The 13,088-nt window shown below is 38.2% G+C and overlaps 1 protein-coding gene across 2 annotated transcripts in view; it reads right to left on the bottom strand.

Moving 5' to 3' along the window:
* Window positions 1–1,387: 1,387 nt before the first annotated feature.
* mcama (melanoma cell adhesion molecule a) overlaps window positions 1,388–13,088 on the bottom strand; it is a 62,204-nt gene continuing 50,503 nt past the window's right edge. The window contains exons 11-16 of one of the 2 annotated variants that reach the window (XM_085289700.1): window positions 10,917–11,047; window positions 10,582–10,723; window positions 7,912–7,947; window positions 4,978–5,104; window positions 3,932–4,049; window positions 1,388–3,484 (exon numbers count right to left, since the gene is read on the bottom strand). In XM_085289700.1, the coding sequence (XP_085145826.1) occupies window positions 3,476–3,484; window positions 3,932–4,049; window positions 4,978–5,104; window positions 7,912–7,947; window positions 10,582–10,723; window positions 10,917–11,047 (563 nt within the window). In that variant the 3' untranslated portion in view covers window positions 1,388–3,475. The remainder of the gene's footprint in view (window positions 3,485–3,931; window positions 4,050–4,977; window positions 5,105–7,911; window positions 7,948–10,581; window positions 10,724–10,916; window positions 11,048–13,088) is intronic. The other variant, XM_085289701.1, reaches the window with a different exon arrangement.

The following is a 13,088-nucleotide window of genomic DNA, read 5'->3' as shown; positions in this document are numbered from 1 at the left end:
AAGTTAGGTTCTCACATGTTTAAACACAAGTTCCACTGTTTCTGCATGCAGACAGTTTTGGTTTTACTCGTCGAGGTTCTGAGATTTATCTTAAATAACATTTTTAAGTCTTTTTCCATGAGTAACACCTGCCTCCTGCTTATTATCTAGACAAAGTTATAATATGGCTTTGTCAGTTTTTTGCATTAGAAAACGTTCCTGTAACATTATACCCAGCAGCCTACATGTGTATAAAGGTATGCATGACAACGGCTGCACATTTCATTCATTCAGTTTCTTTTGTACTTCATGGGGTGGTTTAAATCCACCATCTGGCCAGGGCCATTCTGCATGGAGTTTGCAGTTTCTTCTCATGTCTCCAGGGGTTCTGAGTACTCTAGTTTCCTAAAGATATCCACTTAGTGGGTTATGTTAAGTAGTGATTCTACATTGCTCATGTGCAAATAGCTTTATCTCTGTTGTTGACCTGTCAACGTTGTACACTGCGGGGATAACTCTGGGATAAATGGGGGGAAAAAATTGCATGATAAATCTTCTGCCATCACGTAAGTATGGCTAAGATTGACAAAAGGTGTTTGTTTTAAATCTTCAACTGTATTTGAGAAACAGAGGAGCTGATGTGGGTTGCAAAGTAGCTTGCTTTGAGCAGGTTAAATACTGCAATCTGTGTGAGAGATGCCTATTGGATGTGTAAAAGGGTGTCTGCTGAGCCATCACAGCCTGAACTAACACTGTGCTTAAAATGTTCAGTGTGCATTTTTCCTGTGAGGCACCCAATCACACACAATTTATTTCTGATTTGGGTTCTGAATTTACACTCAGACATCAAACCTATTAAGAACCTCTGAAACAAACCAGCTCACTGGGTTCCTATGTGTTGTTCCCCCACTGTTAAATAAACACTAAATGCTTAAAGCACAAACTTTCAGTGTAGAAAATATGATGTACTTTTGCGCTTTTCCCTCAAAAAAACCCGTCACAGGCAGCAATCCATCCAAGCAGCAAAAATGCAAGACAAAGCCAAAGTACCGAGTCGTAATCATGGTGGCAGCGCCTCCTTTGGAGGCTTTACACTAAATGAAGAGAGAATGGCTGATTTGATTCGCAGCTACATGAGCTAACGCTGCCTGAATTCATTGCAGATGTGAGCTTTGTTTTCTGACCTGCCTCCTTCCAGACTCCAGCTGGAAATCTGAGCTACTGTTGGAGTCACTTCCAGTTCGTGCTGACAGCGGTTTGGAGGCTGCACTCCTTCCTGTCTTCTCACTGTGGGACTGTGCAGAGCTAACACACTGAGCTCACATTTGCTGGGGTTCATATTTAGCCTCTGGGCTCTCACTTCAGAGCTCCCTTATACCTCTGCAAAAGTAATAACACTTTAAATGAAAACTTTAAATGAAACTTTATTTGGCTTTATTTTCTTGCGAAAAATATAAAAAAATGCAAGCTCAAAGAATCACATGTACAGTACTCAATTTACACACGTAGAGAAAAAGAAAGAACACAACATTTTTTTCCCCACCAGTGAAAAAAATCCAGAGCAACAAAACAGAATCAGAAATGTTTCACTGCACACAGGACACTGTCGGCGTTATGGCTTCGTGCAGCTTTTCTAAACCATAATGACAGTTATTGCCTGAGGACAACCTGTACCTGGATATTTCTTCCAACTTCAGCTCAGTGGTACAAAAAAAAGACACAAACCAAAAGCAGATAACAGAAAACACATCACTACTTTGTTAATGTTGCAAGTCATTGGGGCAATGTAGCGCTCTCAGCAACAAAGTGTATCTTTTTCACAATGATGTACACAGTGAGCAATATTCACAACACTGGGCCAAAAAAAGGAGCGCACCAATATTTTTGCCTCTTTTCCCTCATCAGGCAGCCGGACTGCATTTGTACAGAGTGTTTAAGGTTAGCCACAGTTTCTGCCTCATGTACTATAATTACATGGGAGTAACAGAGTTGAGCACTTACTGAAATATAAATCGTTGAAGGTGTTTCAAAAAGCTTTGAAGATATTTTTCAAGAAACAAATCAACGTGTTGCTGTGTACAGAAGAATGGAGGCATAAACTCTTGTTTACATTGTACAAATGAGTCGAGGAGAAGCAGCTCATCATTTCTGGATATTGTTTTTTAAACACTGTGAGAAGAGTCTTCCAAATATGTTCAGAAAATCAGTAATGTTTAGTTTTCAGACTTCTGGGTTTGCTGAAGATTGTTCAAGCCGTTCTCCTCCAAAATGACAAACTGTAGACTGATATTTCAAGGTTTGAAAAAAAAGCACTTGCTTTAGTTTGGCAGTCCATAACAGAAATCTTAATGTCTGCAATTTATTTTTGTTGAAGGTTTGTGATAGTTTAATGGTAATGCCAAGCCAAGATTATTTTAATCAGTCTGGCACAATGCTGACCAGAAAACTAAATGTTCAAATCTCAGGTCTTCGCATATAATTTCTCAAAGTCTACAAAAACAAAAAGTGTGGCTGCCTGAGGGGGGAAAAAAGCGCAGAGCCTGCAGCCAGACTGGAAAACAGTATCTGCAGCGTGTGTGTTGTCTGGACTCACACATGCAAAAACACTGGGACGCCTTTTCAGGCAACTAGCTCTCAGTGGAAACACAAAGCAAACAGCAAACAAACAAATTCAGTGTATGATGTATTCTCAAAAACATAGGCACAGCAGATCTCTAACCTTTGACCTTTTCACCTTCAGTAATAGTTCAAGGCCACCACTAGCAAGTCTGTACAAACATGTATTTACAAACAGTACACGAGCTTGACAGCAGTTTCCAAAGAAGCTGCCAGTGTGTTGTGTCGTTTTGACGCTCAAATTAGTGTTGGGATTAACCTGCTGATGATCATCGATTCGGGCTGAAATTACTCGTCCTTTTCTTAAAGTCAAACACACTGACACCCTCTCAGTATGACTGTATCATTTGGTCTCTGACAACACGTCCTGCCTTAAACATCACCTGGAACCAGGAACACGGATCAACATGCACAAGACCCAGACGCTGCCATGAAATGAAAATCTGAGTGCCAAATTCCTTAAATAACAAAATATATATAATATATACACTTTGATAAAAACAAAAAATAAAATAACATGATGCACGTAAGATGCCATCATACACACTGAACAACAGCAAAGAGCTGAACACAGTTTCAGGAAGTAGTACAAGAACTAATGAATGGAAGAAAACATTCACTCAAAAGAAAATACAGATCTCTATGTACATACCTGTGTGTGTTAATGTGTGTGCGTGTGTGAGTGTAATGTGCATGTATGGTTGCAGTTCTGTGTCGATCATCTGAATACTGCTGTGAACAAAGCACGGTGGGTCGAACGTCCAGACTGTGAGGTGGTGTTACTCTGCAGGTATCAGGTCAGTGGGAGCGTCTCCTGCCTCTGCTGTTCCAACACACACCCACTGCCGGCTTCATTTATCCTGCTGTCTGCTGCACATCTTCACAGGGGCTTCACCAGAGACAAAGAGGAGAGCGTCAGCTTCTCAGATACTCCTCTCAGTCCAGTGATCACACTGAATAAATCCTGTTTCCAGCTGCATGCACTACATGACTGTTATTCTATATTTATCACACATTCAGTGCAGCCCTGAATGTTACCCAGAATGCGACGGCACAAATGTCTAACTTGGATCAAACATTTAAGTTTAACTGAACAGCTACCAAACATGTGAAACTAACCACAATATAGACAATTTTCAACTTCCACAGCCTTGGCAGTTATGTTAAATCTTCACAGAATAAAGGCATTTGATGGCAGTTTTAAAAATGCTGTCACTACAAAAATTGTTGTTGGTGTTTGATGAAATGAAAACTGCAGTCATGGTTCACACAAAATTACTGGCTATACATAGAAGTTGAGTGTAAATTGTGACTGTTCATCCACAACAATAGTTACCTGGTCATTAGGGCCCTTTTTGTCTCCGTTGACAGCCTTTAGGAGGACGGCTTCCTCATTCTTTGTGTTGGTCTTCATCTCCACAACAATCTCATCTTTGGTGGTCTTCTCTTTGGTGCTGACGACAGAAAGAGATGTTGGGACATGTATGTCATGGCTAAAGGCCCAGGCATCAGTGCTGGGCTTGATATGATGGCAAATTCCAATTTAGACAGTTTACCTCTGGTTTCATAGACTCAGTAATTCCATTTTTCCTTTATTTTTTACACTTGAAGCACTTCACTTTACAGCCAATTCAGAATCACTGCTTAACCTAGCATGCATGTGTTTTAGAGAGCCAAAATCACAGAATTACTTAATCATTTGGAAGAAAAAATGGATGGATGGCTAGATAAATGGCGAGAGTGTAAACCCAAAAATATATAATAAAAAATATATAGTGTACACATTTACTAACACGTTGCAACAGTGCAAACTGGATGCAGGCGTAAAAAATATTGTTGGCAGCGTAGTGGCACGATTGCGTGACCGTGACCCTGTTGCAAATGTATCCCTGTCAGTTCCCTTTTCAAGATGCAAAATATAGAGAGAAAAATATTTAAATAAAGTGCACAAACTGATTTACAAACATCTACGATGTGCAATTTAATTGAGTTGATATTAAACACAGAAAAAGCATGTTTTGTGCTTTATATTGATAAAGAAACAACCTGGGTGTTAGAAAGCAGCACAACTTTTATAAATCACCCAGAAAACTAGCCACACCTGTCAATGCTCTTTAGGGCCTATTTAGTAAATCTGGCCCTCACAGAGTAGCTGGAGGCTTCAGACTGCTCTAGATAGCCTGTTTCAGCCTGTTTTTTCAACTCTTTTATCTCTATGATGCAGACGTTGCTAATATACTAATATCAGGGACATGTGATGCCCGTGAGCACAGAAGCTCCACCTTACATTTTGTTTGCCATGGGCAGCAAGTTAGAAAGTTTAAGTGTAAGAATGAGCACAATCGGTCACCTTTAAGCAGAATGAGTAGAGACAATACTTACATCTCCTGCTTGCCAGAGCGTCCACAGGGGATTTTTCCCTTCTTGTGCAGGAAGTAGATTACACTGCCAAGGAAGGCCAGCAGCAGCAGACACACTATGATCACTACAATGATCACCCCACTGCCCTCTGCGTCACAAAAACACAGACAGAGGACACACTGATCATAGGTTCATCTAAAAGGTTAATCAGGTTAACCTAGTTAACTTTATCAATAACGTTTCTGTTTACTGGTTCAACCTGCACATAACAATCACACTACACTGAAGATACATGATTTACTTTAAATCACTCAGTGCTTTCGTGCCTGTTTCATAACATCACTGCAGTCGCCGGAGGAGCTTGTACAGCTTAGACTTTAACAACATGAATATGAAACAGAAAGACGGTGTCACATGTGTGGTGTTGTGAATTTTAAAGCTCTACCAGGGACTTAAAGTGTAAACATTATTGTAACGGCAGCGTTTTCTACTATTCTTCTCTTTAACTTATCTCTTGCAAAACCCTGTAACTATAAGGAAGTATAATGGGGTGTATTTACATACTGCATTACTTGCTGCTCTGCTACAAAGTAGTTTATTTAACAAAGTTCTTCTCTTTACGCGTAAGAAATAATTAACTGACTGTGAAATTATGTCTATTATATTGTCTCTATCATTTAACTGGCAGTGGACGCTGCAGTGCAGCAGGACTGTATGAAAAATCCTTTATTCATTCATTTATAATCATCATTTATTTTGCTCAGCATCTGTGACCCGTAGCCCTAATAATTGACTTCATTTGAATTGCATTATCCATCCAGAATGTAGGGGAGCTGTATTATCACGTCGAAGTCTACTGGAACAGCATTTGTAAGAAGTAATAGACTGGTGGGAAATAATACGAATATTTTAAAGGAAAAACAAATTCTTCCAGGGTAATATTGTATTTTGACTCAATGTGTCATTTCAAGTCCGAAATAGCATTCCTTGATGGCTTTTTCTCACCTCATAAGACTTGCCTGGTTGCATGCCATCATCAAAAAATGTCTTAGACACCTCATGTAGCGGTAACTATCACAAATGTTGTTTTAAGTACTTTGGGGGTGTTTATATGCTGGTCTGTCTGTGACCAATCCTGTCAATGGAATAGTGATGCAGTGATAAAACTTTACCGGTTTAGTAGCTGAAATAAAAGTGAAGGCAGGCATAGTCCAATCAGTGGGCACTGAAGGCATCAGAAACAGAGGCACCATGCCATCACTGGCATCCCACAGCCCTGTTACTCATTAATTTTAGTGTATTTGTAACTCACAATAGCAACAATCGTTATCTGATGCATAAATATGTAATACAAAAGCTTACATCCTTTCCTTTTAATCAAAAGTCTTTAAAAAAACTTTTGCTACATATCATACAGCCACTGGTACATCTGTGTAGTCTCTCTGTGTCAGTTCATTGTATTGTCCGGGTCTTCTATGACTACAAAACTAGCAACAAGGCCAGGTGGTTATAAACTGATCTGCATTTTCTGTTCTTTTAATAAAATAAAAAACAATTAAACGCTTCCACAGTCATGTGTTCCCAAATCTAACTCCAAATTTCTCAGTTTAAATCTCAAATAAATTTTGTAGTTTGTATAAATTCCCTCGACTGCACTGCTCTAAGCCTTCTGAATATATACTCATTGCAATAAAGATGACAGCTCTTTGTGTCACGTTTATCTCCAAACAACAACGACAACAACAACGACAACAACAACATCTACGACAACATAAAAACTACAAATTTAACCAAGTGGCTTAATAGCCTCTTTAATAGAATTCTTAACCTTTGCATAGGTGCGTGGGATGAGAGGCTATATAACCTTTGGCACTGAAACATAATTTTGCACAAACAATGTGAATGAGACACTCAGCGTGCAAAGACATGGACAGAGAGGTGACATGGGCAGAAGGATTAGAATAAAGTGATACTATTATCTTTCTATTCTGCTTTCCTAGAGAAAGATGCATCCAAAGCCATCCAATGTAAGAGAGAACTACTAAGAAGTTAGTTTTGAGGACTTCTTCAGGTGTTTTTATACCCGTGGACACACTTCACACTTCACAGTCAGAATTCAAAGGTCATGATATTTTTTTTGCATTTCATCCACTGAAATATCCACGAGTGTCCTGAATCCATATAAAAATTGAGAAGCACACCAAACACGGTGCATAGTGTTAATTCACTCTAAAAATACACATAACTGCAGTATTTTGAGTCCAGCCAATCTCCATGTGAGATAACTACAGCTCCCGATAACGCAGTAAATAAAAGTAAACAAGAATTTACTTCCTATGAGCACTCTACCCTAAATGGAGCACACACTGGGTTTTTTACTGTTGTTTTGGTTCCTTTGTATGGCCCATAGGGCCGATGAAGATTTAACAGTGACTGCTCAGATAACGTCAGAAAATTACTTTAATGCCCCTCGCCACAAATAAGTGCAAATTTTCCAGGTATGTAAAAATCTGCTGTAAAACAAGAGGGGTGTCTGGAAAAGTCAGTAAAAGTGAGACAGTGTCTGTTTTTAGTGTTTAATAAGTTATTTTATTTGTTTTAAAAATTCTGGTATAAATAAATAGTATTTGTACCAGGGCAGAGTGTTTGGTCTACGTACCATTCTAGCTTCTGCTGTGCTTGAATTTGCTGGTGTTACGATTTTTTAGTCTATATCAAACAGAATATTTAATGTGCCCACAGGCCATCCCAAAGATCTGCCAGCGAACCAAAGACAGGACTCGTATCGAGTCACTGAAAAGGATTGATAAATAATGTATGGACTCATCCAACCCTTCACTGTCACACACAAAACTTAAGTCAAAAGCGTGAAAACTGAGACACAAGTTGATAGAAAGTGAACGAAAGAAAAATAGGCGTCTTTAACAAGAAGAGACTGAAGGGCAATAATCTTACCAGGAGTGAAGGGAGCAGTTGTGGTGACCCTGGGAACTGTGAACAAGTAGAACAAAACTTAGAGCGGGTAGCTGTTCATGTCTACCAACATCCGCAGAGCACACACAGACACTCAGATTTAACTGGATTCTTTTCATTTATTATAAAAATCTACTTGCACTGTGTAACACAAGTTTCTGAAGCATGCAAAGCACTTTTCAAAGAATCAATAATGAGTCACTCAAAGATGTTCAAAAAGCTACTTTAACATGCGCCCTTATTCACAAGGGGTCGCCACAGCGGGTAGCTCCACATATTTGATTTAGCAGACTTTTACGCCAGATGCCCTTCTCGACACAAACCCCGAGGGATTTGTGTCTCCTCCTTGGACCGGAGCAGGGATTTTTCACTTGTTAGATATTTGATCATTTAAACAAAGATCAGTTTATTAGCTGGAACAAGGGAAAGTTTCAGATATTGTTTAAAACATAGCTACCAGTTATTGAGTTCAGTTTGGTAGCTGCAGGCTTCTTTCGTTTTATTCAACTGAATGTGCTTTTTTTTTCTTTTACTTCGATCTAAATCTGAGGTTTAATGCAGCAGCCTTCAAGCAATCACAAGACTTAAAGAGATGTTAAAAAAAGAAAGAAAGAAATACTTTGGTTTTTCAAAGATATGTTTGAAAATATCCATGATATCCAAGAATCCATGAGAACCTTTTTATCAGTAATCATAGGGAGACGTGTAATTTTCTGAGAGGCCAAAATAGGTAAGAATCACTGCATTTATGTGATAAACTAAGGTGTGATGTATTTACTGTGGTCTAAACCTCTTAACAATCATTACCACTGACATTCATTCAAATTAAGTCTGATACGAGGTGTCATCATAAAGCCTTTGTGTGACATCCGTGTCACAAATGTCATGTAACATCCGCAAGTACCTTAAGAGGACACATTTTACTATCACAGAGACTGTCGAGGTGGACCGGACAATAAAACAAAAGAAAGCTTTATTCTGTCAAGGAATAGAGCTGCATCTATATTTCTTACAGAAGGAGACACAGACAGAGACTTTAGATGCTACTGTAAAATTTTAAACCCTTTTGCTATCTGTGACTAGAAGTCTGACTTTGTTTATCCCTAATCTAGAACTAACCTGCTCTGGAGCAGATTAGTACAAGCCTTCAGTCAGGAGCATGACCAGGAGCATGCTCAGCACATTCATTTGCAATATGAATTAATTGCTAAGGGTAAGATTATAAAAACCAAACTTCACGAGGAAACCACGTGAGCAAGTGGTGTGCACCACTCTAAGCCATTTTCAGTCATCACTCACCCTACTCGAGTCCCTGTAACTTTGTCCTTCAAACCTAACTTCCAGAGAGAGATTTTAAAGAGGGAGGAAAGGGATTTGGGAAGCTCTGCCCAAGGAATGACTTTAAAGGTGAGATTGGTCAAATTTAAAGCAGGTGTGTTTTTTTGATTTTTTATGGACGGGGGAGTTAATAGCTTCACCTCATGAATGCATTCTGGCCTAACGGGTCTTCTGAAAAAACAAAAAAAAACAAAAACAGAAGACATGTTAGGCCTGGGCTTCTTGGGCTGAGGAGGAGGGAAAGTTCACCAAACCTTGAATGATTTGGGGGCTGCAATAAGTTCATCAAATAAGAAAGACCCACGCTGAGTTACAATTATAGTGCATGAGAAGTAGTGATGTTTGGTTAAAATGTGACAATCAATTTTTTGGTGTGTCCTCAAAGTGCCTGAAAAATGCATTTAATCTATTTAATACTAAAAAGTCATCTGCTTGTTTTATATCATCTCACGGTACCCTGAGACTCTTCTTTGCAGACATGTATGCACGCAAACATCACCACATATATTTGTACCACATTTTCTCTATATTGCTTATTTTATTGTTTTTTATTATAATATTCATGTTGAAAGTCCAGCGTGTTTTTGAAAGTCGTGTATTTTCAATGTGCAAATACGAAGGAAATCAGACACTAACGTTGTGCACTGGGACGTTACTAATGATTAAGAAAAAGTATGAAGAAGATGTTTGAGGGCTTTCTCCATATGTGAATTCACAAAGCATAATCAACACACCAGCAGTGCCTCTACAAAATGTTTCATTTCTCCAACTGCACGGATAAAAGGAATCAGCATTATGAATACTGAGCAAATGACTTCTGATTAGATTTAGGAAAATAAATGTTTTCTGGAAAAACCATGTTTCCAATCTTTCCTTTTGCACAGTTATTACAGAGCAGGCGGCTAGTAAGTAAATGGAAAATGTATTTGAAGATTTAATGTTAGAACCAGGGCGAGCTAATGATGTTCATTCATTTAGACTTGAAAAGCAAAATAAGTTTTAAGTTTCAGCACTGATGCTGCCTGGAAGAGGTCAGAAAATTCTGTCCTCTTCATAGCTGTACTTTTTAACTCCCTTAATTAGCCAGGAGCCAAATATTGTGCAAGAGTTGTGGCACTGTGTGTAACAGTCCTGTCAAATGGGAATGCAAGCTGGAATTAAACGAGCTAAAAGATGAAAGAAAACTTGTAAAGCTCTTTAGCACCGAGAGTTTCCAAACTAGCATGCTGGAGCAAAGGTTAGCATTGGGAAAACATATATGTAAATGAAGTCATAGTTATAGTGTTCTGGTGTAAGTGAGAGAGAGGCACTTACTGGCTTTGATTTTGAAAATCTTGACGCCAGAGCCCCTGTCACTGGAAACGTTGCACTCAGCGGTGATGTCCGAGGTGACTTTGACCGATACCACGCTGTGAGTCATGTGCTTATGTGTTTTTTTATCCACTTCATGCCAGCTCTGTGGAGACACACAAACACACTAACTAAAGCTGGACTAAAGCTGTTTGAGAATACTGTAATAAATGCTAGCATCATCGTGACATGTAAACAATCATAACAAATCGAGCTAGCTTCGACTGAACATGAACATTGTAGGACAAATGTCATCTCCCACTGTGAAGTAAGTTTGCACTGCGAGGCAGACTAAGTACCTGGCTGCCAGTGATGTTCCAGGAGATGCTTGGCAGTGGATTGCCCAGAGCCTCACAGCTCAGGTTCACCACCCTGCCTTCCACTTCATCTAGCTGGACCTCCTCCTCTGAACCCACCAGTTCAGGACCACCTAGAAGCACACATAAAGAAATGAAGATCATTACATGTCAGTGACAACACGGTCAAACTCTCACAGCCTTAATGAAGTCTTTCTAGTTTAAGTTCTAAGAATCACCACAAATCCCATCACTTGGCTGACATTTACTGTAATTAGTTTTCAGGGCAAATCAGAGGGATGTAAAAACAGAGGGAGCAAGTCATGACCAATAAAGAGAGTGCAACAAAAACATGTCCACATATCTAATGCTGTTTTCACAATTCATTTTTTCCCTCCAGGTCACATAGGTCCTCCTCTCAATAACTTCTCTCAGAGAAACTAAAGGGCTTTGCTGTTATTGCCCCCAGACTCTAGAGTAGTCTGCCAGCCCATGTAACAACCTGTGCAATCAATGACGCTTGTACGTCACCTCTAAAACCTCAAAACTGCCTATTTTAGTCAAACATTTGTCGCTCTTCAATTTCAACAGTTTTTCCACCACTATTAGAGTTTGTGGGTTTTTTTTAACCCTATGTCTAAATTTTATTTTGCCATGTTTATTATATTTTATTGCTGCTATTGTTCTTGTGTTATTGTAAGGAGACCTTGAGGGTCTTAAAGGCGCCTATAAATAAAATGTATTATTATTATTAATATTATTATTATTAGGTATATATTTATTTTTATTTTTGACTTATTCTGAAATTGTTCTTTTTTTTGGAGACCTAGAAAACACTTGGGGTCAACTAATAGTTATAAAATGCATTATATGAATAAAATTGACATGACTTGATATGTGAACTCTGAAGAATGCAAATCAAGTCTGAAGTTGCCCAAAGCGCTCTTTTCTCAAATCCAACAGATGCAGGACACAGAACACAGAAAGCTCGATGCATTCTGCACGCTGAAAATACTTTTCAGCGCGGGGTGGTGTCTGACTAGAGCATGCCAAAGGCAGAACACATGACTGCTGTGAATTCTCCACATAATTATCTGCTCTACCCAAACAAATGGGGAAAATTCTTTAATGTGTTGTCTGAGTGATTTGCACATTTGCAATCTAGAATGGAGCTCCTCGGGGTCATTTCTCGAGTATTTTACAAATGGTGTGTAAAAGCTCGATTCTCAGGCACAGAGATAACAGTCCTGTTTTAGAAACCAAAAACATCCACATTACGAGGTTGCAGGGATGGTAAAGTTGAAGTTGCACAATTGTCACCCAAGAGGTCACAGTTTGTAAAGTGAATAGTTTACTAAATTAAGTTGATTTTCACTCGCTTTAGTTCTGCTTTCAACTACGGGCTGACTGACTAACAGTTACCAGTTACCAACATCCATTATTACTGCAATATATAACTGCACAAAATGCTAAGAAACAATTGCTAAATAGCTACAGTAGTAATTTGTACACTGATTGATTGATTGATTGAATCTTTATTTTGAACATGTTGAAAAAGTATAAAAAAAAAATAGAATTAAAAGAGACAAATGAACAAAGCAAACAAAAGGAAAACGAGCAACCACAACTCCAAATAACGTCCATGTTCAAAAAGGAGCAGGAAGAAGCATAAGCTTATTTAATCCCACCCCTTTTCCACTATCTAGTATCAATAGACTACAGAAATACCTCCTTGTAATTACATTATATGTTATGTGTAATTTTTTTTTTTTTTTTTTTTTTTTTTTAAATATATACACATATATGTTTCTATCTATCCATACCTACGTATATACACACATACGCACATATACACATTTTCAATAACCCCATTAACACCTGAAGGATACACAACCTACAATTTATATATATATATATATATATATATATATATATATATATATATATATATATATATATATATATACATACACACACACCCATACATACACACACACCCATATATATATATATATATATATATATATATATATATATATATATATATATATATATATATATATATACATACATACACATACACATATATACATATACATACATACATACATATACACATACATATATACCCATACCAACAAACCCGTGCATGCGCACACACATGAAAATATTAGA

The sequence above is a fragment of the Mchenga conophoros genome, linkage group LG10 (genome assembly GCF_057382185.1).
Source record: "Mchenga conophoros isolate Kocher_MC1m ecotype Shallow Benthic linkage group LG10, M_conophoros_male_GT1.1, whole genome shotgun sequence".
In the NCBI taxonomy this organism is placed as follows: domain Eukaryota; kingdom Metazoa; phylum Chordata; class Actinopteri; order Cichliformes; family Cichlidae; genus Mchenga; species Mchenga conophoros.
Note: the sequence above shows the minus strand (reverse complement) of the source record. Positions and strands in the feature narration are given on the sequence as shown.